Genomic DNA, 25,011 nt, shown 5'->3' on the forward strand with positions numbered 1-25,011 from the left:
CAAACCAAGATAACCAAACCTTGGGCTAAACTACCTTGAGCCTAGACTTCAGATCTTTAACTCTCTTGATCAATCTTCACACACACGTCACACCGACAAACAAAGAAGCTTGAACAACACAAGCACCATACCGCAAAACTAAGCCGCACACAATGAGAAAGCTCTCTAGGATTATTATCTTTATCTCTCAGCTCTCTTGCCTCTCTAGGACGTGCCCAACACCTTCTTATATACTTATCAAGACTTCTTAATCACCATAGGAGAAGATTTCCAAATTTCATAAGAAAATGCGTTTTTCTTTTTTGCTATTTTCCTTTTCCTTTTAAAACTCCAATTTAATTAATCACAGAAATAGTAGTTTTCCTTTTCAATTCATCTTCAAACTGTCCTTTGATATTGTCTTCTCAAACCTTCTAGAAACTTCTCACACACATAAAACACCAACAATCCTGTATCATTTCTTGAATCATACAGACACTACTTCAGACAAACCAATACATCTTCACTCTCAGCTTCATGCTCTGCGAGTTTGTGTTACTCTGGTCCTCAGCATCTTTGAATGTCTATGAGAATTATACAAAGAAGGGTATTTCTTATATAAATAAATACCAAAAGAGTTCTTACTTGTGGACACTAGCTCATCCGTATTGGTATGTTTTGTTAGGTCTCTTCATATGTGACATGTAGTAGATGGTGTATGCGAGTAGTTACATCGATCTCTTTATCTTGTTAGAGAGTAATCAAAGACAAAAGAAAAGATGTTTTTTTTCCTCGTCTTTTTTTGTGATGCAACAATTCTACATTGAGAAATCTGCAAAGAGGAAAACATAATACGAGTTGTAAACCCAACATCGAATACTGCTTTAATTTGCATAAAAAAAAACCACACACTTATAAATTTTGCAAGATCAAGCTTGATCTATACAATTCAATTGTCTTTAACAATACATGAAGTTGAACAGTTTCACATTGTCTTCAAGTACTTGACAAGCTCATTAAAAGCGTTGTATGAGGTACCCCCACTTATCACAGAGACTTTGAGCTTCTCTTTTAGAACAAGGGCTCTCTCCTGCATCTCGGCTCCTTCATCGTCCACCATCAACCTCTTCACAGCTCTCACAACCTCTCCTCTATCCACTTTACTACCTTCCACCTGAAACCCTATCCCCCAAACACTTTCTATATACATAGCGTTCAACTTCTGCTCGCCATGAAAGGACCTGCATATCATTGGAACTCCTTCTGCAATGCTCTCGAGTATTGAGTTCCATCCACAGTGGGTCCAGAAGCCTCCCACCGCAGGATGTCCAAGTACTTCTATCTGCGGTGCCCGTTTCACAATGTATCCTTTTTCTGAGATCATCTTACTGACTTCTTTTGGCAATGACTCTATCCCACTGAAGCCAGGGATCGAACCTGGTCGGATGACCCACAAAAAAATTTGGTTGCTATTACACAATCCCCAAGCCATCTCTAGCACTTCCTTGGTTTCCATTTGAACTACAGTTCCCATGCTTACGTATATCACTGACCTCGGTTTCTGCTTGTTCAGCCAATCAATGCAGCTCCTGTCCTCTTCAAGTAAACTAGAAGGCGGTGAAGCTGTCATATTGTGAAGAGGGCCTATAGCGTACATCGGAATTCCAATTTTCTGTTCCGACCATGATAGAGACGAGTTCTCTAGACAGCTCACCGTGTTGATGATAACAGCGGAAGCTGTTCTTTTGTTAGCTACTTCCCTACATAGCTCAAAAAGGTCTTCTAGTGGCCCCAATCCTGAAGTCGGTAGGTCTTTGTATCGTAGTGGTGGATACAAATTTTCCACCATCTTTTCGTGCATTCCAGGATCTGCAAAACAGAAAAAAATAATAAATAATAAATACAAAGTTTAAGTGAAACGAATGTTTTCGGGTGTGTTATAAATATTTTTTTGGGCACCTTCCATGTCAACCGAGAAGTTGCCAGCATTGAGTTTACTTAGTACACAGCGTGAAACGTAATTTGTAGCACTTTCAGTGCTGAAGATGACACTGGGAAGGATGAACTCCTTAGCTGCAGCTCCACAGAAGTACATGAACTCGTCGTAGATGATACAAGCAATATCATTGCCTTGTTGTAGTAGCAACTGAGCTATACAGTCCTTGAAGCTTGCCTCACTGGTTTTGTTGAGCTTTATCATAAACTTGATTCCTCCTTGATCAGACTCTGGTAAGCTTTCTTTAATGGTGACAAACTGAAAGCCAGGGAAGTATTGAGAAGATGAGCTAACTTGATTGAAGTGTCCCTCTACAACTGTAATTAAGAAGCCCTTCGAGTAAAGGGCTTTCCCAAGTTGCAGCATTGGAGTTACATGACCTTGTGCTGGAATTGGAACTAGCACTATCCTTCTCTTGGCTTCCCTTTTCTCCATTGCTTATTTGCTTATTACCCTCTTTTTTCTCTTGTCATATCTAAATGCGGAACATATCTAAATAATTGATCCAAATTATTAATTTATTATTAAAATCCCATTGCTTTTGAAAAGTTTTTGCAATCTTCCAAATATGCCATATTATATTGTTAAGTCTTCCTCCTGTGGCAACTACTCTTCTAAACTTTTCTAGACGTTAATGTGACATTTATAGTAGTGACATTTACTACAAGAATAACATGTTGGTTGTTTTGTTCTGGCTCACTTAAGAGTTGGTGGCTTTTAGCCAAATTAGGTATTGTTTTGGAGTTTTAAATAATAATTAAGATGTCATGACTCATGAGGCTAAACTTTATAGGAGTATCCAAATATAACAAAATTTCCTCATATGTGATTCTCCGTAGTTGGTGCAATTATTCCAACAAAGTCCAAAGAGTTGGTACATAATTACAATATATTTCCTTTTAAAGTAGCTAGCTACACGTATGGTCAATGGTTTGAAACCCGGACTAGGCCGGCCGGTCGGACCGGTCCAACCGCGACACAATAGACATTCTGGTCTGGGTTATCTCTAAAAACCAGACAAATGAAAACCGGAAAAAACCGGAAAAAACCCGCTAAAAATCCGTGAACCGGTGGTTGAACCGACGGTTTGGACCAATGGGTCAGTGTCAAATTAAAATATTTTATTGAGTAAATGTCAATTATGCCATGAACAGTACCAATCTTTCTCTCATATGCCACTTTCGTGAAATCCTTTTCCCGCCTGCCACAGAGGATTCCAAAAAGTACCATTTTGCCCTTCTCCCATCGTTCGCGACACTTAAACAATTGAAGAAAAAAAATCTTTGTTTCTTCTTCTCTCTCTTGTCTTATCATCTTCTTCTTTGTTTCTTCTTTTCACCTCATAAATCTTCGTTTCTTTTTCTCTCTCTTGTCTTACCATCTTCTTCTTTGTTTCTTCTTCTTCGCCGCACATCCGCCTGAATAGTCCGACGTCTTTGGATGTAATGATGAATTTCTTCCTACAGTCACTTCTACGGCCAAATCCTCCAGTTTTCCGCCTCCACCAGCTCCGGTCGGCGAGATAGGGGAACCTAGTTCCAAACCCGACCCTTGGTATGTAAGAGAAGTATTTCGTTCTTCTATCTGATAGACATCCTTCAGAAAGGTTTTGGTCTGCCATTCCTTTTTTTGTCACTCCGTCTTTGGTAACTTACAAGTTACCTACTGTGCAGGTTAGCTAGGGAGGTTGACGACATCCACCAAGAGAGGTTCTTGTGTATCGTTAATTTTCTTCAAAGAAATTCGATAATATTTACTTTTCCATGTCTAACATATATACTTGTCCACTGTGTAGGTTATCTCAGCAGATGGACCACAATATTAACCCCACATACTTGTCCACTGAATTTATTTATGTCGCTCATTATTATGTTTTAGTATACCAAATTCAATGCAGGAAATGTTTATTTTCCCCATTATTATGTTTCCAATGCATGTCTGATGACCATGCAGGAACTGGATATATCCTCCCTCCGTAGGACCAGTTTCAACAGTCAAGGTCTGTCGAAATGTAGTTTCCTCAGTTTCAGCATTCAACGGACTCAGTAGGTGTCCACTGTTTACCAGTTTCAACAGTCTAGTCCCTAATGCAGGTCTGCTGACCACGAAAGCGCATGACCTATAATACATCAGGTGGACCAGTTACAGCAGTCAAAGTATATCCACCCCCATTTATGCCTATTTATGTCTTCGTTTTAGGTGGACTAGACTAAATAGGTATGATTCATGTCCATCACAACCATGTCCACATTTACATATTCATATATGTTTGGTCATCCATTGTTGATTGTGAAAATTTGTTATTCAAAACCCTTTTGTCTATCGATTAACTAACATATTCATTTCTCGTACTGTAGTAATGTTGTTGGGGTACTCACTGACAATGATGTGGCCATGGTGGACCAAATCAAGCAGACAAGGTAGAAGTCCACTCGCTGATGGACCATTCGCAAGTCACACAATAATTATCAGTCTATTTTTGTACAAACAACACTTAATGTTTGTCTTATGCGGTGGAAATTGTATATCTGCTGTTTTTGTCTACCGTTTCTTCTACCACTATCCAAGTCGATGGACATGTATTCTTATTGTTTGTGTCTACCTTTAATAAGTTGTACAACTAATGCAGTGTTTTTTAGTCTACCTTATTGTCACTTCTCTATTACAATATGATCATAGCCAATTTAATTAAACTTGTCCATACGCAATCTACTGGCGATAGACATTCTAATACTGATGGACATGTCTTTCTGTTGTTTTTGTCTACCTCCCCGCGTATCTCTGTCTCATGCGGTGGAAATTGTTACTTAGAAGTTTTTATCTACCCTTTCTTTTCTTCTGTCTCTATCATAGTCGATGGACATGTATTCTTGTTGTTTTTGTCTATCTTTAATATAAATGTACTACTAATGCAGTATTTTTTTGTCTACTGCATTGTCATCTCTAAAATGAGACTTGTCCATATACATTCTAATGTTGATAGACATTTGAATTCCGATTGAAAATCTAATGCCGATAGACATTATAATTCCGATAGACAATCACAAAGCCATCTCCAACAGACAATGTTCCTGCACCAAAAAACCTTCTTTGACAACAGACAAGGGAATTTGCAGGTGCCCAAATTAAATGCCAGAACATTATCTCTTTCTTAACTACCATTATCTCTTTCTTAAACCTATGAAGCACCATATGGACCATAGCTTCACTCCCATTAATTCATGTCCAATCGCCAATAATGTGAGCCTTTCGTTTGAATTGCCCGCCAATGTTTCCCCTCTATTAAGCTGAAGGTAAATTCGTTTTTAATCATCTCTCCCAAACCCAAAAAATGGTCTTTGACAAGTTTTTAAGCAAAAAATGACATTATTGGCCAAAATCCCTATTTTATTTTATCACACTTCAAACTTAGACCATATTGTAAATAAACGTTGTTATTTATTAAAAAATCACTTAGTTATTTTATCTAATCATTTAAAAGATTAATTTTAGTTGTTTAGTACTTAATTATGTATATTTTGTTCATATATTTATAGGAAAATAGATGTTATATTCATAAAATGTAAATAAACCAATAAACTAATTGATCCGTGGTTCAACCAGTCCAACTGGTTGACCCAGTGACCCGGAAGACTTTCGGTTCAGCTTCCGGTCCGGTTTTAAAAACATTGCGTATGGTTCTCCACTTAAGGGTGCAATTATTGGATGATTGGATCCAGTTAAGGGTTGGTAATGGTGTATACAGTATACGATTTAAGTATTTAAGTGAATAACGGTTTGTACGTAACTAGCGATATTTGACACAACTTATACAATAAGGATATTCAAGATAGACTTTTTCGATATAGATTGTGAGTTCAACGGCAAAAAAAAAAGAAAAAAAAAAAAATTCTTTAGTATCCTAAACTTAATATGTACTAAGTTCAACTCGTCCTACATTGCGGGATTGCTTTTAGTTATTTTTTCTTTTATATAATATTTTGTTTCTCATTTTTTAAATCATAATTTAATATAATTGTTTAGAGTCACATAACTTAATTAATACTTCTTTTTCTAAGTCACTTTTTTTAAAATATCACTTTCATGGTATTTATTTTCAAAAATACCCTTTTTAATATATAAAATGACTAAATTCTAAACCCTAAATTCCAAATATTAAACCATATCTCTAAAAACTATACCGTAAATATAAAATAAAAAACCAAACATAAAAAAATTATAAAAATTAATTTAACATATTGTAATTATATAAAAGAAGATAAAATGAAAATATTAAAAAAAAAGTATTTTTGAAAAAGATGTCTCAAAAAACAAATTCTCTTAAGTTTTTTACTTTTTTTTAGCGCAAACTATGCTTCTTCGGTGAAATTTTGATCAAGGAACTTCTTGGCAGCCACTCCCTACCAAGTTCAAGAGTTTTAACAATATGGAACTGAAACTAAGCAATTTCTACAAAAAAGAATTATATTCCAGTACTATTCAGAAAGCTTATTGGTTATAAATTTCATGAAGTCTAATTCACAGTACAAATTGGAAAAGCAGATATTATACTCACGGTCCCCTGCTAATCTCCCCGATACACTACACTACTCCATATGTCATGTATCAAAAGAAATAAACTATCTAATTATTGTAGAGGAAAACAGATAACAAATGATAAATCAGTAGCTAGTCGAATATATCCTCTCTTTTTTTTATGGACAAACAATTCCAATATATCTCCATGTCTCAATTCCAAATGATACTTATCATTTTTTTCTTCATTTGTTCCACCTCGTGTATAGAGAGAGTTGTCTCTAATCCAAAGCCACACAGAAATGTCCACTGCGTATAAACGCTTTTAAAAAAAAAAAATGATAAATTGGCTTTAAAAAAAATTATTTATCATTTGTGAGTTATATACAAATTCAGTTTTTAACATAATTTATCAACTGTTTTTATAGTATAGACTCCTCAAAGATCCAAGTTACATTTCAAGCAAAGATCCAATTAGGTTTCATTTGATGACGTGTAAAAAAATAAAGTTGAATAATTTTATTGGTAAACAAATAAGTTGATGTACAAGCTCCATATTTCACCAAAATACTAATGTGTGAGGATTAAAGAGAAACCTATTGTGTTTTTGTTGTATTGATTAATTTGTAAAACCCTAATTTGTTGCCCAATTTTGTATACTATTTAAGTATTGCTTTCTTTATGATAAGTGTTTATTTGGACGTTTAATACCTAATTTTTTTAAATCGGAAGAAAAATACCTATATTAATTAAAACCAACGAATTAATTCTCAAAAATATAAATGTTGCTATTTTCATACTCACATTTTCAAAACAAATTCAAAATTCCGATTTTAACCTTATCATCCTAATTAATTATTAATTTTTATTAAAATAATTATTGGTTCTCTTCTAACCGAATCAAACCATTTTCGAGGAATCTCATCGCCTTCATAATAAACCATTTTGTTTCTTTTAAACAAACCGAACCGGAACTGGTTAATAATCTAGCGGAGCGGTTTAGGAAAACGGGACATTGCGGTTCGAGGAATCTCATCGCCTTCATCCGAAACAAAATCCCACCTTTATCGGTTTTGCACTAAACCAGACCCACCAGCCACAATTTGCGGTGGTTTTGAACCGCCGTAGCAAGAAGAACAAGCCGGAGAGATAGAGAGTCTCAGTCAACGACTCCCGCATAGAGAGATAAAAGAGGTAAACTTTATAGTTTGTTTTTGATGAAGTCAATCAAAGTCAGAACAAAGTTTTGAACTTTCTTGGAATTGGAACTTAGTGACTGATGATTGCATATAACATGTAAAAATCTGTGGATTGGTTCTTAGTTATGTTTATGTATTGAAGAGCCGAAGAGCCTTCGTGGCTTGTCTTTTACTTAGTCTAAGCGTACTCAATTTGAGTTCCAATTGCCTGAGGAACTGTGAGTTGCATATAGCTATAATGGTCAATCTGCTGCTGTTATTCTCGTTTATATGTTTTCATCTTTTAGAACTCACTTCGGTTGGGGTCAGTATTAATCTTTTATACTTTATTATTCTTCTGCTGGTGTGAGTTTTCGAGGGATGTTCAAATACCAACAAGTTGATAAGAATGAAACAGACTGCAAACCTTATTAAAGTTAGGCAAGAGTTTACTTGATCCGTTTCTTTTTTTCCTTTATGTTCATGAATTCTAATAGTTTTCTAGAGTTAGGCAAGAGTTTATGGTCATTCTATTGGTCGATGTTAGCTTAAACTAGAGTGATTGTGAAACCTCTAAAGAAATGAAATGTGTTTTGTTTATTCATGGCCTCCATGACTTTTCAGTCAGTTATTATCCGAATACAATTTAGCATCACTTAGTAATCATTCAGTTAAAAAGGAATCTTGATTCTTTGGGTGTTTTAGTAGAGAAAACATTCTTCACAGAGTCCTCATGAAGTGTACAAACTCCTCTAGCGAGTTATGTGAAGAATCTCCACTTTTAACAGAGGCTCTAAGCTGCTCTTTCAAACTGACAGCTCTCTTCCTCATCTCCTCTCCTTCTTCTTCCACCATTAACCTCTTCACAGCTCTCTCGACCAGTCCTTTGTCCAGTTCACCCTCCACTTGTATCCCAATTTTCCAAACACACTCCAAGTACCTCGCGTTCGCCTTTTGATCACCCGAAAATGGCCAGCAGATCATGGGAACTCCTTTGCCGAGGCTTTCTAGCGTTGAGTTCCATCCACAATGGCTCCAAACCCTCCTACCGCAGGATGAGAAAGTACTTCCTTCTGCGGAGCCCATTTAACAATGTAACCTCGACCCATAATTATATCACTAAACTCCTTAGGCAAGTACTCTATCCATTCCGAACCACGTACTGACCCAGGCCGAATCACCCACAAGAACTGTTGGTTGCTACTATCCAACCCCAAAGCAGTTTCCATCACCTCTTTGATTTCCATCAAAGCTACGCTTCCCATGCTTACAAATATCACAGATTTTGTTTTTTTGTTTGTTCAACCATTCGATACAGCTCTTGTTCTCTTCAAGTAGACTCGTAGAAGCTGAGGCTACCATGTGAAGAGGGCCTATAGGATACACTGGAATTTTAAGCTGTTGTTGCAGCAAAGAAAGAGATGAGCGCTCTAGACAGCTCGCTGTGTTGATTATCACAGAGGATGCTGTCCGTTTATCAACGTGTTCCTGTACAACTCCATTATGCTTTCTGTTGATGCCAAACGTGAAACCCGAAAGTCTTTGTATCTCAGGGGATGAAACTCTGGCACTAGCTCGTTTTCTTTTCCTTTAGGTTCTGCCAAAAAGGTCAAGAACCATGCTGTTATACGGATTATAGACACTAGCGAAAAATGGGAACAGAGAATTCAAAAGTACCATCCAAGGGAGCCAGGACATTGTTTGCATAGAGTTTGTCGAATACAGAGCGGCAAACAAAAGCTGTGGCACTGGTTGTGCTGAGAATAACGTTTGGAAGCTTAAACTCTTTGGCTGCAGCTTCAGCAAAGTACATGAACTCATCGTAGATGACGCATGAGATCTCTTTACTTTGTTGCAGCAGCAATTGACTCAAGCATTCCTTGAAGCTTACCTGACACTCTTTGTTGAGCTTATGCAGAAACTCTATTGGCCCGAGATCCTTAAAAGCAGACTCCGGTAAACTTTCTGGAATAGTGACAAACTGAAAATCAGTGAAGTCATCTGAAGGGCTAAAGTGATTGAACTTGGTCTGAACAACTGTGATTGAGAAACCCTTCAAGTGAAGGGTTTTTGCAAGTTGCATCATTGGAGTTATATGTCCTTGAGCTGGTGCTGGAACCAAAACTACCCTTCTCCTCGCCGTTTTTTCCTCCATTTCGAAAACCTACAAGAACAACTTAAAAAACTGCTTAGCCTTCAAATTTTTTTTTTCTTTACTGTGACCGTTCTATGAGATATATTAAAAGGACTCTCTTTCTGATATAGATATCAGATTCTCAGACTTGTGGACGTTAATTCTCACATGTGAAGCTTGTGGGTAGATGGTGTATGCTAGTATGATAAGGTAACAGCGTATTATGTTTTGTTAGACATTGTAATATCTCTCTTGCCGACTTTGGCTTCATATCAAAAGATGGTCCAAACCAAAAAATTGTCACTTTCTGCCGCATTAATTCTGTTGAGTAATAAACTGCCAAAAATATTTTCGTATTTGATTCCAATTTCTTTTTATTTTTCATAAAACAAAACACATGTACTTTGTAAAATTTGCAAGATCAAACATGTTCCATACAATACAATGATCTCTAATAATACTTGAAGTTCAACTTCTTCACTCTATCTTTAAGTGCTTGACAAGTTCCTCCAATTCGCTGTATGAGGAGCCTCCACATCTTACAGAGGCTTTGAGCTTCTCTCTCAAACCCAAGGCTCTCTCCCTCATCTCTGCACCTTCGTCATCCACAATCAACCTATTCACAGCTCTCTCGACCGCTCCTCTTAAAACTTCACCTTCAAGTTGAATCCCTATACGCCAAACACTTTCCAAATACGTTGCGTTTATCTTCTGCTCGCTGGTAAAAGGTCTGCAAATCATTGGAACTCCTTCCACAATGCTCTCCAGCGTCGAGTTCCATCCACAGTGACTCCAGAAGCCTCCCACTGCAGGATGTCCAAGTACTTCTATCTGCGGTGCCCGTTTCACAATGTATCCTCTTTCTGATACCATCTTACTGACTTCTTCCGGCAATGAATCTATCCCGTCGAAGCCAAGGATCGAACCTGGTCGAAAAACCCATAAAAACGGTTGGTTGCTATTACACAACCCCCAAGCGATCTCCAACACTTCTTTGGATTCCATTTGAGTTACTGTTCCCACGCTTACATATATGACTGACCTCGGTTTCTTCTTGTTGAGCCATTCAATGCAGCTCATGTCATCTTCCGCTAAACTAGATCCCGGCGCTGAAGCTGTAATGTGAAGAGGGCCTAATGGATACACTGGAATTCCAAGTTCTTGTTGCAACCATGACATAGACGAGCTCTCTAGACATCTCGACGTGTTAAAGATGACAGCTGAAGCTGTTCTTTTGTTGATTGCTTCCCGACGGAACTCTAAAAGTGGCTCAAATGGCCCAAGTCCGTAAGGCAAGAGATCTTTGTTTCTTATAGGATACAAACTTTCCACCACCTTGTCTTGTAGCTCAGGATCTGCAAAGAAACAAAAAATCCGTTTTAAGTGAAAATAAATGGTTTCAAGATTGGTTATTAAGCTAGTAATGGGGACCTTCCATGTCGACCAAGAACTTCTCGAGATTGAGTTTGCTAAAAATACAGCGTGCAGCCTGGTTTGTAGCACTTTGAGTGCACAAAATGACATTGGGAAGCTTTAATTCCGTAGCTACAGTACCACAGAAGTACATGAACTCATCATAGATGATACATGCTATGTCATTGCCTTGCTGCCGCAACAACTGTCTTAAACAGTTCTTGAAGCTTGCCTCACTTGTTTTGTTGGTCTCCAGTATGAAATCGAATGCCCCGAGTCTCTCGAATTCAGACTCTGGTAAGCTCTCCGGTATGGTAACAAATTGAAAACCAGGGAAATGTTGTGAAGGAGAGCTTACTCGATTGCACTGTCCCTCAACAACTGTAATTGAGAAGCCTTTCAAGTAAAGGGCTTTCCCAAGTTGCATCATTGGGGTTATATGCCCTTGTGCTGGAACCGGAACCAACACAATCCTTTTCTTCCCTTTTTTCTCCATTTCTTAACCTCTCTATATATCTCTTTCTTTGTTTCCCTCTCTCTCTCTCTCTCTCTCATTGAAGAACAACTCTAAATATAAGTTATCAATAGAACTACAATTATTGGGAAATTTTCACAAACTTCCAAAATAGGCCAGATTGTTTAGGCAAGTGTTTCACATGTGACAACTACGTCATTTTCTTACGCCAAGGACCACATGTGCCCCCAAAAAGAAAATGTGAATGTCTTCCTTCTGTTGAATTAATACGTTAACGTGCGGTGAAGTTGTTGCATTACGAGAATTTAGATCATAATTAAAATGTTGAAGAGCTTATAGTCTTCAAATATATGAGATAATTTCCTCTTGTTTATATGTTTGTCTATATAGGTTGAGGTCCGTATAATCTTTATACATAGAAAAATGCAACAGTTTTATACTAACAGCTGTTAGAACAATGTATAAACTTTCATTAGAAAGAAGGACAGACATTTCAACAAAAGTAAAATGTTCTTTTTCTTTTTGTCCTTATATAGCTAGATAACTAGATTTCGATTAGTTTCGGTGCATGGTGTTAGTGTGATTGTTGGAGTTTGTGAAAAATTAGGAGTTATAAGAATTGTTGGAGTTTTGTGAAATTGTCAGTCATTAGAGTTGTTGAATGGTTTGAACAAAAACAGATATGAGTTCCATGGTTACTTTGTGTTATTTTTAGTCTCAGAAAATAGCAGTGTTAGTGTGATTGTTAGTTGCTGATTCTTTACTTTGGGTTCGTGTCATCTTAGAATCCTCATTCTCAGACCAAGTTCTAGACATCATTCATTGTGTCATATTTGATTCATACCACAAGTAAATGCTTAGGAAACGTTTTTCTGAGAATTAAGAATGCATTCACCACTGCCATATTGTTTTTAGAAGATCGTCTGCTGTATCACTGTGTTATTATTCTCTGTTATATGTTGTCTTTGAGACTTAGGTTGTGGTCAGTATGATATTATAGCAGAATCTATTATTTTGCAGGTTAATTTGTGAAGGTTGTTCAAATAACACTTAGCATATGCAACGTGTGAATCTATCTTCTTTATACTCATAGATTCCCACTAGTTTAGATCCGTGTATTAATATTTTTGTTAAAACTGTAATTTGGTGTTTTCAAGGGACATCTTCAAGAACTGGGAAGGTTGTGCCTCTACACAGAAAAGGCAAAGAGTCTTTGTGGTAAGCCTTAAAATTTTATCTTTTAATTATTTTCCTTGCATGATGGCCTCCAAAAAGGGCAGATAAATTACAAAACTCCAACATTTTAAAATTAAGCACAAGCTTGATCTACTAAACTCAAAGCTCTCTTATAATAATGTAATTTCAGCTTCTTCACTCTGTCTCCAAGTAGTTGACAATATCTTCCAACGCTTTGTATGAGGAGCCTCCAATTCTTACAGAGGCTTTGACCTTCTCTTTTAACACAAGGGCTCTCTCCCTCATGTCTGCACCTTCTTCTTCTACAATCAACCTCTTCAAAGCTCTCTCGACCCCTCCTCTTTCCACCTTACCTTGCAACTGAAACCCTATTCCCCAAACACTCTCTAAACACAGTGCGTTTAACTTTTGCTCCCCGTCGAAAGGCATGCAGATCATCGGAACTCCTTCCACAATGCTCTCAAGCGTTGAGTTCCATCCACAGTGGCTCCAGAATCCTCCCACTGCAGGATGTCCGAGTACTTCTATCTGTGGTGCCCATTTCACAATGTACCCTTTCTCTGAGACCATCTTACTAAATTCTTCTGGTAATGACTCTATCCATTTAGATCCTTTGATAGAGCCAGGCCGGATGACCCATAAGAAAGGCTGGTTGCTACTAGATAATCCCCAAGCCATCTCCAACACTTCTTTGGTTTCCATTTGAACTATGCTTCCCAAGCTTATGTAAATGACTGACCTAGGTTTCTGCTTGTTCAGCCATTCAATGCAGCTCCTGTCCTCTTCTAGTAAACCAGAAATTGCTGAAGATTTAAGGTGAAGAGGACCTAATGGGTACACCGGAATTCCAAGTTCTTTCTGTAGCCGTGTCAAAGATGACCTCTCTAGGCAGCTCACCGTGTTGATGATAACACCGGAAGCTGTTCTTTTGTTGACTATTTCTCTACAAAGCTCAAATAATATATCTAGTGGCCCAACTCCTGAAGTTGGGAGATCTTTATATCTTAATGGATGCAAATTTTCCACCATCTTATCTTGCACTATGGGATCTACATGGTAAAAAAATAAAAATAAATATACATGTTTCTGTGAAACGAGTGGTTGGTTTTAAGCTGCTTTTGGGTACCTTCCATGTCGATCAAGAACTTCTCGGCATTGAGTTTGCTTAAAACGTAGCGGGAAACTTGATTGGTAGCACTTGAAGTGCTGAAGACGAAACTAGGAATCTTGAACTCTTTAGCTGCAGCTCCACAGAAGTACATGAACTCATCGTAGATGATACATGCTATATTATTACCTTGTTGTAACAATAATTGACGTATACAGTCCGTGAAGCTTGTCTCGCTTGTTTTGTTGAGCTTTAACAGAAACTCGAGTGGTCCGAGTCTCTCGAGCTCAGACTCTGGTAAGCACTCTGGTATGGTAACAAACTGAAAATCAGGGAAATGTTGAGAAGGAGAACTTACTTTATTGAACTGTCCCTCAACAACTGTAATTGAGAAATCATTTATGTTAAGAGCTTTCCCAAGTTGCATCATTGGGGTTATATGGCCTTGTGCTGGAACTGGAACTAGCACTATCCTTCTCTTCGCTTCCGCTTTCTCCATTGCTTAACGTCTATCTCTCTCCTCTCTCTCTGACTCTCTTTATATCCCACTCTAGATTCTCGTGTTTCTCGTGTGACAACTAGTCTTTCTTAATGCAATAATAAACTTCCAATAATAGACGGAAGAAAGTGACAATTATTCCAAGAAAAGCGTTTTTCTTGTTTGTTTCTGTTTTGGCTCATGTAAGAGTTGGACGTTGTAGTCACGTTGGGTAGGCTTTTCCTTTTGAGGTTTAGACAATTTGTAACTAAAATGTTAAAGAAGCTTTAGTTGTAGTCTCCAAATATAATAATTTTTTTATCAGATGCGTAAATTCTCACAAAGTCATAAGACTCTATAATAATTGATACAATATATATTAGGAGATGCATGGAAAGGTCTAATTTGATAATTTTAAAACTAGCGTAGGTAGTGTAGTGGATAGATGTTATGTAAGAGTCACCCTACATATAAAATATTGAAAATATCTTGTGGGGATAGACTGTCTTAATTGTATTTTATAAACAAATTTGTTCAAATTTTAAATGTATTGATAAAAAGGAAATTAATATTCCAAGGAATGTTAACATTTTTTTGGTGTGTTCGTGCGTATAATTAAGCGTTCTTATAATACATGAAGTTCAGCATCTTTGATCTGTGTTCAAGTACTCGACAAGCTCATCCAATGCGTTGGATGAAGAGCCTCCTCTTCTCACAGAGACTTTAAGCTTCTCTTTCAAATCAAGGGCTCTCTCCCTCATGGCTGCACCTTCTTCATCCATCATCAACCTCTTCACAGCTCTCTCTACACTTCCTCTTTCCACTTCCCCTCCCACCTGAATCCCTATTCTCCAGACACTCTCTACATACATTGCATTTAACTTCTGCTCGCCTTGGAATGGCCTGCAAATCATTGGGACTCCTTCCAGAATGCTCTCAAGTATTGAGTTCCATCCACAGTGGCTCCAGAAGCCTCCCACTGCTGGTTGTCTAAGTACTTCTATCTGCGGTGCCCATTTCACAATGTATCCTCCTCTTTCTGAGACCATCTTACTAATATCCTCAGGCAATAACTCTATCCCATCGGAGCCAAGGATAGAACCCGTTCGGATGACCCATAAGAAAGGTTGGTTGCTATTCGCCAATCCCCAAGCCATCTCTCACAACTCTTTGGTTTCCATGTGAGCTTTGCTTCCCAAGCTTATGTATATGACTGACCTTGGTTTCTGCTTGTTAAGCCATTCAATGCAGCTCCTGTCTTCTTGCAGTAAACTAGGTCCCAGCGATGAAGCTGTAGTGTGAAGAGGGCCTAATGAGTACACTGTAATTCCGAGTTCTTGTTGTAGCCAGGACAGAGACGAGCTCTCTAGACAATTCGCCGTGTTGATGATAATAGCGGAAGCTGTTCTTGTGTTAACTACTTCCCTACACATCTCCAAAAGTGGCTCCAATGGACCAAATCCTGAAGTAGGTAGGTCTCTATATCTTAAAGGATGCAAACCTTCCAACAGCTTGTCTTGCATTTCAGGATCTGCAAAGTAAGAAATAAAAGATGAGTAAACTGATCGATTGCGAAATGGGTCATCAAGCTCTTTTAGGCACCTTTCATATCGGTCAAGAACTTCTCGGCATTGAGTTTACTTAACACAGAGTAGCAAACTTGAATGGTAGCACTGCTGGTGCTGAAGATGATACTAGGAAGGTTGAAATCTTTAGCTGCAGCTTCACAGAAGTACATAAGCTTGTCATAGATGATACATGCGATATCATTGCCTTGTTGCAGCAATAACTGACTTATACACTCTTTGAAGCTTGCCTCGCTGGTTCTGTTAAGATTCATCAGAAACTCGGCCGGTCCTAGTTTCTTAGATTCAAACTGAGGTAAGCTTTCTGGTATGGTGACAAAGTCAAAACCAGGAACATGTTGCAGTGAAGAGCTTATTTGCTTTAACTGTCTCTGAGCAATTGTAATTGAGAAACCCTTTGACTGAAGGGCTTTCCCAAGTTGCATCATTGGAGTTACATGACCTTGTGCAGCCACTGGAACTAACAGAATCCTTCTCTTCTCTGCCCTGTTCTCCATTTGCTGACCTCCTTCTCTCCCTTTTTTTTTTTTCTTCCTCTTCACAATGCAATAAGTGATCCAAATAATTATTAAAATCCCACTTGTGTAAGAAAATTCCCACGATCTTCCAGAAAAGACAATTTTATATACTTTACTTTAACTTAAGTGCCAACAAGTCAACTACTTAGCTGTGAAGATAAAGGTTGACACATCACTTACTTGTCAAAGAAGATCCGAACACATGCTACATCAGTAACTCTCATACCATATAAGTTTTTTCGACTAGTATAAAATTAAATGTTCCTCATTTTCTTTCTTTTAACCAAAAATTGTGTTTGTGCTGGGGAGCCACTGGCAGTTATGGTGCAGTGAACATATATTATGTAATTTTAATTGCTTCGCAAGGTTCTCATGAATTGTACAAGTACATCTAGCTAGTTGTGTGAAGAATCTCCCTTTCTAAAGAGGCTCTCATTGTAACTCACTAATAGGCAACAGATCATTTTACTATTTTAAGCAATAACCTTCCATTGTATTTGAAGTAATACTCGCCAATGACTAGTTAACAGAAAAAAGACAGTGACATTTATAGAGAAGCTAAGGTTTTTGATTTGTTTTAGTACTTAAGATAGTAAAATGTTCTATTTAAAGATGAGTCGTCCTCTAATTTTATTTGTTTAATTAACAAGTTCTTTGCATTACATACCTGCTTTGACTGAGAAGATCGTTACATCTTGTTGGAACTTATCATTAAAAGAGATCATTCAGTTTTGAGAAAATTGCGTAAAGGGGATACTTTTATTGAACTTGTATTCGTTTTTTTCATCGGTATAACAAGCTAAGAAACCATTTACTTTGCAAGATCAAGCTTGGACTATAAATATCTCAAGGCTGATCTACATGAAGTTGACTAGGTTTATTCGTCTTTAGGAATTGGTGCGAAGCTTATCATCTAGTTTCAGCTTCAGTTTTTTAAACCAAGGGCGCGCTCACTCATACCTGCATCTTCATCATCCATGATTAGTATAGAAATCATTCCTGAACAGTTCTAAATAAGTGATCCAAATTATTCTTAAAACCTCATTTGTATTGGCTGAGAATTTATGACATTAATTCCAAGAAAAAACCTGTTTCTTTTGTTTCGTCTTACATATAGTAGTTGATGGTTTTGAGCCACATTGGGTACGTTGTGTCTTGAGATTTAAGATAACAACAAAAATGTCAAGAGCTTTTACTTGATGGCTAAATGCATGGTTCTCCAATCTTGGTTGCAATTATTGCATCAAAGTGTAGGTAGACAGTTATAAAGTGTTCCTCATTTTCTGTCGATCGAAATAACTTTCCATTGTCTCGGAGAGTTACAACCTTATGAATCTGTCTCTAACTGAGAGACTTTACAAATCAAATTTGAGTTTCATGGTTGGAGGAACTGTGAATTGGATGTTCTTTAGTTCAGTATTTTCGTCACCTGATAAAAACTACTTTGAGTCATCTCTGTTTAAGTCCGAGTCATGGCGGAGTCTGTAGACATGATGAGCAAATTAATATAGCTGTATAATTAGAAGACCATCTCAGTGATCTTCTCTACATCTTTTAGGACTTAGGTTGTGGTCATGGTATCTTTTTGAAGTAATAATTTCCATTGTGTTTGAGGAGAGCAACCACCTTAATGAACCTTTCAACGTACGTAAGAAATTATTATTCCAAAACTCTATCTTTTCTTTATTCTATAGATAAATTGGGCATACCAAATACGAATACTAACTTGGAACTTTCCTCTGTTCCCAATGACTTTTTATTTTCACAAAAAAATGTTCTTTAATATTCTATGAAATTCAGCATCTTCACTCTGTGAGGAATATAAAGTTCAGTATCTGTTTATTAATCCTTTTGTTTGAAACTGTATTTTGGTGTTAACAAGATGAAACATAAGGGACGTTAAAGAAAGAGTATCTGGGAGGAACTAGCTGGAAGCCTCAAGCTTCTATCCGCTATGTTTCCTTTGCGTAATAAATCTTTAAATAAATGGTCTTTTGCAAATAAGATATGTGTTTCTTGCATAATTTTGTTTTGTAATAAGACTTCTTTGGCTAGTAATGGAATATTTTTACCACAAAACAGCTAAAAGAGATCATTTCATTTTGAGAAAACTGTGTTTTATAGTCAAATTGTTATTTATTTGGATCATAAACCATAATAAACTTTTGCAAGGTTAAGCTTAATCTTTTATGTTACATATAAGGTTCACCAGTTTTACTTTGTCTTTAGGAATTGTTACGTAATGTTTAGCGTGTTGATCACTCTGTCTTCAAGAGGTTGACAAGCTCATTCAGTGCATTGTATGAAGAGCCTCCACTTCTCACAGATGCCTTCAGCTTCTCTTTAAAATCAAGGGCTCTCTCCCTCATGTCTGCACCTTCTTCATCTATCATCAACCTCTTCACAGCTCTCTCTACACCTCCTCTTTCCACTTCCCCTCCTACATGAATCCCTATTCTCCAGACACTCTCTACATGCATTGCATTTAACTTCTGCTCGCCTTGAAATGGCCTGCAAATCATTGGGACTCCTTCCGAAATGCTCTCAAGTATTGAGTTCCATCCACAGTGGCTCCAGAAGCCTCCCACTGCTGGATGTCTAAGTACTTCTATCTGCGGTGCCCATTTCACAATGTATCCTCTTTCTGAGACCATCGTACTGACTTCCTCTGGCAATGACTCGGAGCCATCTCGGATAACCCATAAGAAAGGTAGGTTACTATCACACAACCCCCAAGCCATCTCTAACACTTCCTTGGTTCCCATGTCAAATATGCTTCCTAAGCTTATGTATATGACTGACCTTGGTTTCTGCATGTTCAGCCATTCAATGCAGCTCCTATCCTCTTCGAGTAAACTATAAGTTGTTGAAGCAGCTGTAATGTGAAGAGGGCCCAACGTATACACCGGAATTCCAAATTCTTGTTGCAGTCGTGTCAAAGACAAGCTCTCTAGAGAGGTCACCGTGTTGATGATAACACCAGAAGCTGTTCTTCTGTTGACTACTTCCTTACAAAGCTCCACAAATCTTTCTAGTGGCCCAAATCCTGCAATTGGTAGGTCTTTGTAACTCAATGGATGTAAATTTTCAACTACCTTGTTCTGTAGTTCAGGATCTGTAAAGTAAAAAAAATATATAAAGATATGTTAGGCAAAAGGATGGTAGGCAGAACGGGTAATAAGCTAGTTTTGGATACCTTCCATGTCGATCAAGAACTTCTTGGGATTGAGTTTGTTTAAAATACTGAAACAAGCTTTATGTGTAGCACTAGTGGTGCTAAAGATGATACTTGGAAGCTTGAACTCCTTAGCTGCAGCTTCACAAAAGTACATGAGATCGTCATAGATGACACATGCAATATCATTACCTTGTTGTATCAACAACTGACTTATACAGTCCTTGAAGCTTGCCTCGCTGGTTTTGTTGAGCTTTATCAAGAACTCGACAGGTCCTAGTGCCTTGACTTCAGACAATGGTAAGCTTTCTGGTATGGTGATAAATTGGTAACCAGGGAAGTGCTGCCAAGAGCTTACTTGATCGAGCTGTCCTAGAGCAACTGTGATTGAGAAGCCTTTCAATGTAAGGGCTTTCCCAAGATGCATCATTGGGGTTACATGTCCTTGTAATGGAAGGGGAACCAGCACTATCCTTCTCTTATGTGCTACCTTCTCCATTTCTAGACGTCTTCTCTTTCTCTCTGTTTTTATTCCCTTATCTCTCAATGTAGAAATCTGTAAATAAATGACTCAATGATTACTAAAATCCCACTAGAAATGGAGATTTCACAATCTTCCAAAGAAGTCCATTTCCACAATGAAGAGTACTTCTCATATACCATTTTACATTAGTAACCTTCCATTGTTTTAGAGTCGGGAGAGCCACGATTCTGAAAGAAGTAACATTGTAAGAAAAGTCAAAAGTTTTTTTTGTTCGTTTGTTCTGTGGCACACATGGAGTTGAAGTTTGTGGTTTTCACCACTTGAAAGGTCTGTTCTCTGGCATTTAAAGAGCTTTTGTCTTTCCACTTATTATGTGCATGTTCTGTTTTTTTTTTTTCTCCATAATCACAAACACGAATTAATAAAAATGTATTAGATTTACACGTTAACATCACAATGTAAGGTTAACCTCTTGCTATACATGAACGACGTACGTGTGCAACATAATGTGCCTTTCACTACTAAGCAATCCAACAGGCCTTCTAGTCAATAATCATCTCATCACAACATTGTGACATAATGAAAGCTTGGACATTTTTTCTGTTTCCCAATAATTTTATGATTATTTGCTCTTACAAAAGTCGTTGCATATTTATGAAGCTAGTGACATCCAATTAGCATAAGACACTTTCGTTAAAATCACAAACTGTTTTTACTAATTAAACAAAGTTGATACTCTAGAACAAACGCTCGCAATCGATCTGGAACCATCAACTTCTTTGCTCCACCATCGTTTTTTTAGATACTGTGTAGTAGCCTCAAACAAATGCTCGCAATCGATCCGGAATCATCAGCTTCGTTGCTCCAGCTTTATTGTCAAGATTTAGCTCCATCAAACTTGGCATGGCATCTTCTTTAATCTCCAACTGATCTAATCTTTTCATGATCAATACAAGTTTCCTCATCCGACAAAAACCTTGTGCTTTTATGCAAATTTTCGCTCCCGGGTAGCCAGAAGAATACAAAACCAGATCTTCCAGACGTTGCAGTTTCTGTAGAGCAGGCATTGGATCTTCTTGGAGATTTACTATAAGTTTTAGGGACTCAAGACTGGGAAAGATCAAATCCATGTCTATGGGAAGTCTTTGTACGCTGCAATGCAAGAATGTCAACTCGAGAAGGAGTTCGAACCGAACTGTTTCTTCTGAAAATAAGTTGAAGGTCACTACTTCAATCTTCAAGACACGAAGATTTTTCAGTTTGGATAAGCAAACTAAGTCCAAAGGAACTCTTCTTTGGTCCTTCAATATGTGGAACTCGTAGATCTCCAAGTCCTGAAGATTAATGAGTAACTCATGTTTTAGTTTGCTCCAGCTGTAGGTGGAGATAGACCTCAAGGTCTGAAGGTTCACTGCGTCGCCTATTAGTAATTCTCCGATGAATCTTCCAGTGACGTGCCTCAGTGATATGAGCTTACTTAGATCAGTCATTTTCTCAAAGCAGTTGCCTGATGCATCTAGTGTCTGTAGAAACCGTAAATTGGAGATGAAATCGGGTAAACTATTCACAACAGTATCGGCGGTCCCAAGGTACCTCAAGTGGACTAAACCACCAATCACATCTGGTAAACTCCAGGGGCTATATCCTTGACAAATGAAATGAAGTCCTCCAAGATTAAGCACTCGAAGTAACTTCAGTTTTAAAGTAATGGTTTCAACATAAGTAATGTCCCTCCTCGGTTCACCGAAGAACAAGAAAGATCGCATATGTCTGTTCACTCGTCTGTCACACAAGTAGTTGTTGTCCATAAGTTGGTGAACCGCTTCCTTTCTGCAAGTAGTAGTAGAAGAATGTTGCTCGGTGTAAACATTTACAAAGTTAAGCTCTTTGGCTTTCTTACTAACCAATTCTCTGATAAGATCATGGATTCTACAAAACATCAGTTTCTCTCGCTTTCTTTCCACGGCTTGGACCAAGCTTCTGTCTGTCAGCTCTTCGATGTAATAACGAGCCACATCTTCCATTGTTTTCTCTTTATCCTTTTGTATAAAACCTTCTGCTACAAGTAACTGTATCAATCTCTCTACATCGATCTCATAGTCCTCCGGGAAAACGCTAAGGTAAAGAAAACAGTGTTTCAACTGATTTCCCATCTCCTTGAAGCTTAGATCAAACAAAGTGGAGAAATGAATGGTGTCATCCTTTATACGCAAACTGTCCCGCACATCATGCCACTCGTTTGGCCTCTTCCTAGACATTAGCCCGGCAAGAACGACTATAGTAAGATGTAACCCACCGCATTTTTGAACCATTTCTTTTCCGATGTTCTGCAGTTCTTGATCGACTTTTTCAATATCTCTAAATGCCTTCCGCTCAAACAGGTTCTAGCTTTCTACAAACGTTAAGAACCTTAGGTAATGGGAGTAGACTCTCTGGTCTGCGCCTTCAGCCACGGCTCTAATACGTGTAGTGATGATGACTCTACTTCCTTCATCATTGTATGGTAACGCTCTCTTCAAGCTCTCCCATGCTTCTATCTCCCATATATCATCTACCACCACCATATATCTTTTTCCTTGTAGAATATCATGAAGGTAACATTCTAGCTCCTCCTCCGCCATCTTTTCAAGCTCTACTTCAGATGCTTCTTCTCCCAAAGATCTTATGATTCTCACAAGTATATCTCTTGTTTTACATTCTCTAGAAACATTAGTCCATACGCGATATTCAAATCTTTCCTTCACATCGCTGGAGTTATAAAGTTTTCTTGCAAGAGCAGTCTTTCCCAGACCTCCCATACCGAATATGGAGATCATAAATGTCTTGTTATCTTCATCATCGTCAAGAAGCTTTGTCAAAAGAACCTTAGCATCATTTCCCAAATTAACTACACACTCTTCCTGATCATCAGATCGAGCTTGACGAAGCTCCTTCACCCTTGGCGTACTCGCTACTGCTCGATGCTCGTTAAAGTTTCTTATCGCATACGTCTCCCGCTTGCGAGTAACATCGAACATTCTTCGTTTGAGGCTTCTGATATCATCAACTATGTTGTACGCATCGTTATTTTCGCCGCTTATGTTGGTCAATCTCATCAAGCCTAGCCTTTGTGGTCTTTTTTCTAGTTTTAGAAGATAGGTGTCCAAAACATCCTCGACGTCATAAGCGATGTCTAAAACAAGTTTTGCCCACTCTTTTGCTTCTGAGATCTCATCTTCTCTCTCACGAGCTTCAACATCCTTGAGATAAATTTGGATGCATGTCAACTCCGTCTTGAGCTCCTCTAGATCGTCTTTGACTCCCATAAACATTGACGCTTCTTCGATGAGATAGTTGTCTATCTTTCCCACAACAAACTCCGTGATTGCATCTACCATGGCAACAGGATCGAGTTGAAAATCTCAAAGTATGGACAAGATTAAAGATGTATGTTTTCTTTCCTTGTGTAACCTTTTAATTTTAAATATCAAAGGCCATGGACACTTGACTTTTGTGGATGTTTTGTCTTTCATATTTTGAACAAGTTTTATATATGGCCTCATCATATCCATAATATTATATGAGCACTATCCTCAGTTGGTAATTACTTTAAGGAACTCGACGTAGACGTGCTACCAATATAAACTCTCTCGTATGTCAAGTAATTATACGATATTTTGTGAAAGTTTCAAAATATTTTTTCAAACACCTAGTGAATTTTTTTTTATCTTTCCATAAAAGAAAAAATCTAAAACATAATATTTTTTTATAAAATGTTTGATTTTCAAAGTTGTTAACTCACGTGACAACGTATGTAAAACATCGGTAGGAAGAGAAAGATACCACTCGTGGCTAAAACTATAAATAATACTTTGTAATGTGAAAATATGAATTGAAAATTTAAAATAATATATATATATATATATATATATATATATATATTCTACTAACAAAATAGGGAGTTCTCTCTTGGTTTAAATTGGTCACCTAACCTATCACCTAAACAACACAATTATTTTTGCAGTGAAGTATATTTTAAAAAGTTTATAGCATATTTATATTTTTATAATTATTAGAAATCTTAATTAAACAAAAAAATAAAAATAAATGAGATTGTATAGAGTGAAAGTGCTATGAAATTTTATTGAGTTTTAGAATGGAAGTAAAATTTAAATGCATGATAAAATAAAAATCAATTTATGTAACCGTTTTTTTTCCTGGACAAAGTCAATTTATGTAACCGTATTTATAAAGCTTTAAACAGAACAAAAAAAATAATTGAAACATTCGTTTTGCAGTTGCAGTTACAGAAGATTCCGGAAGTGGCGGTTGTGGTTTCAAGCGTTATTACACGTTTTGAATGACTGATCTAGCGTTTTAAAATGAGTACGTTTGCGGGAGTTTTACGACTAGCTGACCAGTGGGTGCAATAACGGTTAATACATAATAAATGTAATATATAATTATATAAATGTTTTAAAACACCAAAACCTTTATTAAACTTGATTTATAATTAAAATCATTAAAAAGTACTTAAAATAATTATTCAAAAAACAAATAAATTTCATATTGAAATACTTATTACTTTATGCATTTGGGTTTTCATCAAAATTTTCATCAAGTAATGTGATAAATAGCAAAACATATGTTTTAGATTTTAGATCTTCTCTATTAGATGTCGCACACTTAATAAGTTCATCAAATTGAATCTCAAAGCCATGGTAAATTAATTATGAAAGACCAATGCTATTGATGTTTGGAAGAGACATATTTTTAGTTTTCTTGACTCTCACGTA

The 25,011-nt window shown here is 37.3% G+C and overlaps 6 protein-coding genes, 1 long non-coding RNA gene and 3 pseudogenes across 8 annotated transcripts; 1 reads left to right on the forward strand and 9 right to left on the reverse strand.

Annotated features, from left to right (window-relative positions):
* Positions 1 to 837: 837 nt before the first annotated feature.
* On the reverse strand, positions 838 to 2,443 carry LOC104780482 (UDP-glycosyltransferase 76E6-like). Its single transcript, XM_010504985.3, has 2 exons — positions 1,939 to 2,443; positions 838 to 1,848 (listed from the first exon to the last, which is right to left on the reverse strand). Exons 1-2 carry the CDS (start codon positions 2,408 to 2,410, stop codon positions 965 to 967), a joined length of 1,356 nt encoding a protein of 451 aa, XP_010503287.1. The 5' UTR covers positions 2,411 to 2,443; the 3' UTR covers positions 838 to 964.
* Positions 2,444 to 7,499: 5,056 nt separating this feature from the next.
* On the forward strand, positions 7,500 to 13,915 carry LOC104780486 (uncharacterized). 2 transcript variants are annotated; one of them, XR_002037704.2, is made up of 4 exons: positions 7,500 to 7,684; positions 12,848 to 12,908; positions 13,057 to 13,474; positions 13,647 to 13,915. It is a non-coding gene; the product is annotated as an uncharacterized LOC104780486 (long non-coding RNA). The 2 variants fall into 2 exon arrangements; XR_015596822.1 differs by lacking the exon at positions 13,057 to 13,474.
* On the reverse strand, positions 8,247 to 8,754 carry LOC147945931 (flavonol 3-O-glucosyltransferase UGT76E12 pseudogene; annotated as a pseudogene).
* On the reverse strand, positions 8,247 to 10,099 carry LOC109132676 (UDP-glycosyltransferase 76E11-like). Its single transcript, XM_087510295.1, has 2 exons — positions 9,346 to 10,099; positions 8,247 to 9,265 (listed from the first exon to the last, which is right to left on the reverse strand). Exons 1-2 carry the CDS (start codon positions 9,821 to 9,823, stop codon positions 9,123 to 9,125), a joined length of 621 nt encoding a protein of 206 aa, XP_087366421.1. The 5' UTR covers positions 9,824 to 10,099; the 3' UTR covers positions 8,247 to 9,122.
* On the reverse strand, positions 10,140 to 11,790 carry LOC104780485 (UDP-glycosyltransferase 76E4-like). The gene is made up of 2 exons (XM_010504990.3): positions 11,234 to 11,790; positions 10,140 to 11,157 (listed from the first exon to the last, which is right to left on the reverse strand). The coding sequence occupies exons 1-2, from the start codon at positions 11,709 to 11,711 to the stop codon at positions 10,280 to 10,282; spliced, it is 1,356 nt and encodes a 451-aa protein (XP_010503292.1). The 5' UTR covers positions 11,712 to 11,790; the 3' UTR covers positions 10,140 to 10,279.
* On the reverse strand, positions 12,903 to 14,494 carry LOC104780483 (UDP-glycosyltransferase 76E6). The gene is made up of 2 exons (XM_010504986.3): positions 14,014 to 14,494; positions 12,903 to 13,936 (listed from the first exon to the last, which is right to left on the reverse strand). The coding sequence occupies exons 1-2, from the start codon at positions 14,492 to 14,494 to the stop codon at positions 13,062 to 13,064; spliced, it is 1,356 nt and encodes a 451-aa protein (XP_010503288.1). The 3' UTR covers positions 12,903 to 13,061.
* Positions 14,495 to 15,002: 508 nt separating this feature from the next.
* On the reverse strand, positions 15,003 to 15,630 carry LOC147945932 (UDP-glycosyltransferase 76E4 pseudogene; annotated as a pseudogene).
* LOC104780484 (UDP-glycosyltransferase 76E4) lies at positions 15,003 to 17,079 on the reverse strand. The gene is made up of 2 exons (XM_010504989.3): positions 16,076 to 17,079; positions 15,003 to 16,004 (listed from the first exon to the last, which is right to left on the reverse strand). The coding sequence occupies exons 1-2, from the start codon at positions 16,554 to 16,556 to the stop codon at positions 15,634 to 15,636; spliced, it is 852 nt and encodes a 283-aa protein (XP_010503291.3). The 5' UTR covers positions 16,557 to 17,079; the 3' UTR covers positions 15,003 to 15,633.
* Positions 17,080 to 18,693: 1,614 nt separating this feature from the next.
* On the reverse strand, positions 18,694 to 20,442 carry LOC109124909 (UDP-glycosyltransferase 76E4). Its single transcript, XM_010504988.3, has 2 exons — positions 19,774 to 20,442; positions 18,694 to 19,692 (listed from the first exon to the last, which is right to left on the reverse strand). The coding sequence occupies exons 1-2, from the start codon at positions 20,249 to 20,251 to the stop codon at positions 18,836 to 18,838; spliced, it is 1,335 nt and encodes a 444-aa protein (XP_010503290.1). The 5' UTR covers positions 20,252 to 20,442; the 3' UTR covers positions 18,694 to 18,835.
* A 612-nt stretch (positions 20,443 to 21,054) lies between these two features.
* On the reverse strand, positions 21,055 to 23,659 carry LOC104780487 (putative disease resistance RPP13-like protein 2 pseudogene; annotated as a pseudogene).
* Positions 23,660 to 25,011: the final 1,352 nt, after the last annotated feature.

This window comes from Camelina sativa, chromosome 4 (assembly GCF_030686135.1).
Source record: "Camelina sativa cultivar CO46 ecotype springtype chromosome 4, ASM3068613v1".
NCBI classification, from domain to species: domain Eukaryota; kingdom Viridiplantae; phylum Streptophyta; class Magnoliopsida; order Brassicales; family Brassicaceae; genus Camelina; species Camelina sativa.

Coding starts and splice junctions, on each gene's coding strand:
- LOC104780484 (XM_010504989.3), bottom strand. CDS start 16,556: ATGGAGAACAGGGCAGAGAAGAGAAGGATTCTGTTAGTTCCAGTGGCT. Junction 16,005..16,075: donor GTTCTTGACCGATATGAAAG/GTGCCTAAAAGA, acceptor CTTACTTTGCAG/ATCCTGAAATGCAAGACAAG.
- LOC109132676 (XM_087510295.1), bottom strand. CDS start 9,823: ATGGAGGAAAAAACGGCGAGGAGAAGGGTAGTTTTGGTTCCAGCACCA. Junction 9,266..9,345: donor TGTCCTGGCTCCCTTGGATG/GTACTTTTGAAT, acceptor CCTTTTTGGCAG/AACCTAAAGGAAAAGAAAAC.
- LOC104780483 (XM_010504986.3), bottom strand. CDS start 14,494: ATGGAGAAAGCGGAAGCGAAGAGAAGGATAGTGCTAGTTCCAGTTCCA. Junction 13,937..14,013: donor GTTCTTGATCGACATGGAAG/GTACCCAAAAGC, acceptor TTTACCATGTAG/ATCCCATAGTGCAAGATAAG.
- LOC104780485 (XM_010504990.3), bottom strand. CDS start 11,711: ATGGAGAAAAAAGGGAAGAAAAGGATTGTGTTGGTTCCGGTTCCAGCA. Junction 11,158..11,233: donor GTTCTTGGTCGACATGGAAG/GTCCCCATTACT, acceptor GTTTCTTTGCAG/ATCCTGAGCTACAAGACAAG.
- LOC109124909 (XM_010504988.3), bottom strand. CDS start 20,251: ATGGAGAAGGTAGCACATAAGAGAAGGATAGTGCTGGTTCCCCTTCCA. Junction 19,693..19,773: donor GTTCTTGATCGACATGGAAG/GTATCCAAAACT, acceptor TTTACTTTACAG/ATCCTGAACTACAGAACAAG.
- LOC104780482 (XM_010504985.3), bottom strand. CDS start 2,410: ATGGAGAAAAGGGAAGCCAAGAGAAGGATAGTGCTAGTTCCAATTCCA. Junction 1,849..1,938: donor CTTCTCGGTTGACATGGAAG/GTGCCCAAAAAA, acceptor TCTGTTTTGCAG/ATCCTGGAATGCACGAAAAG.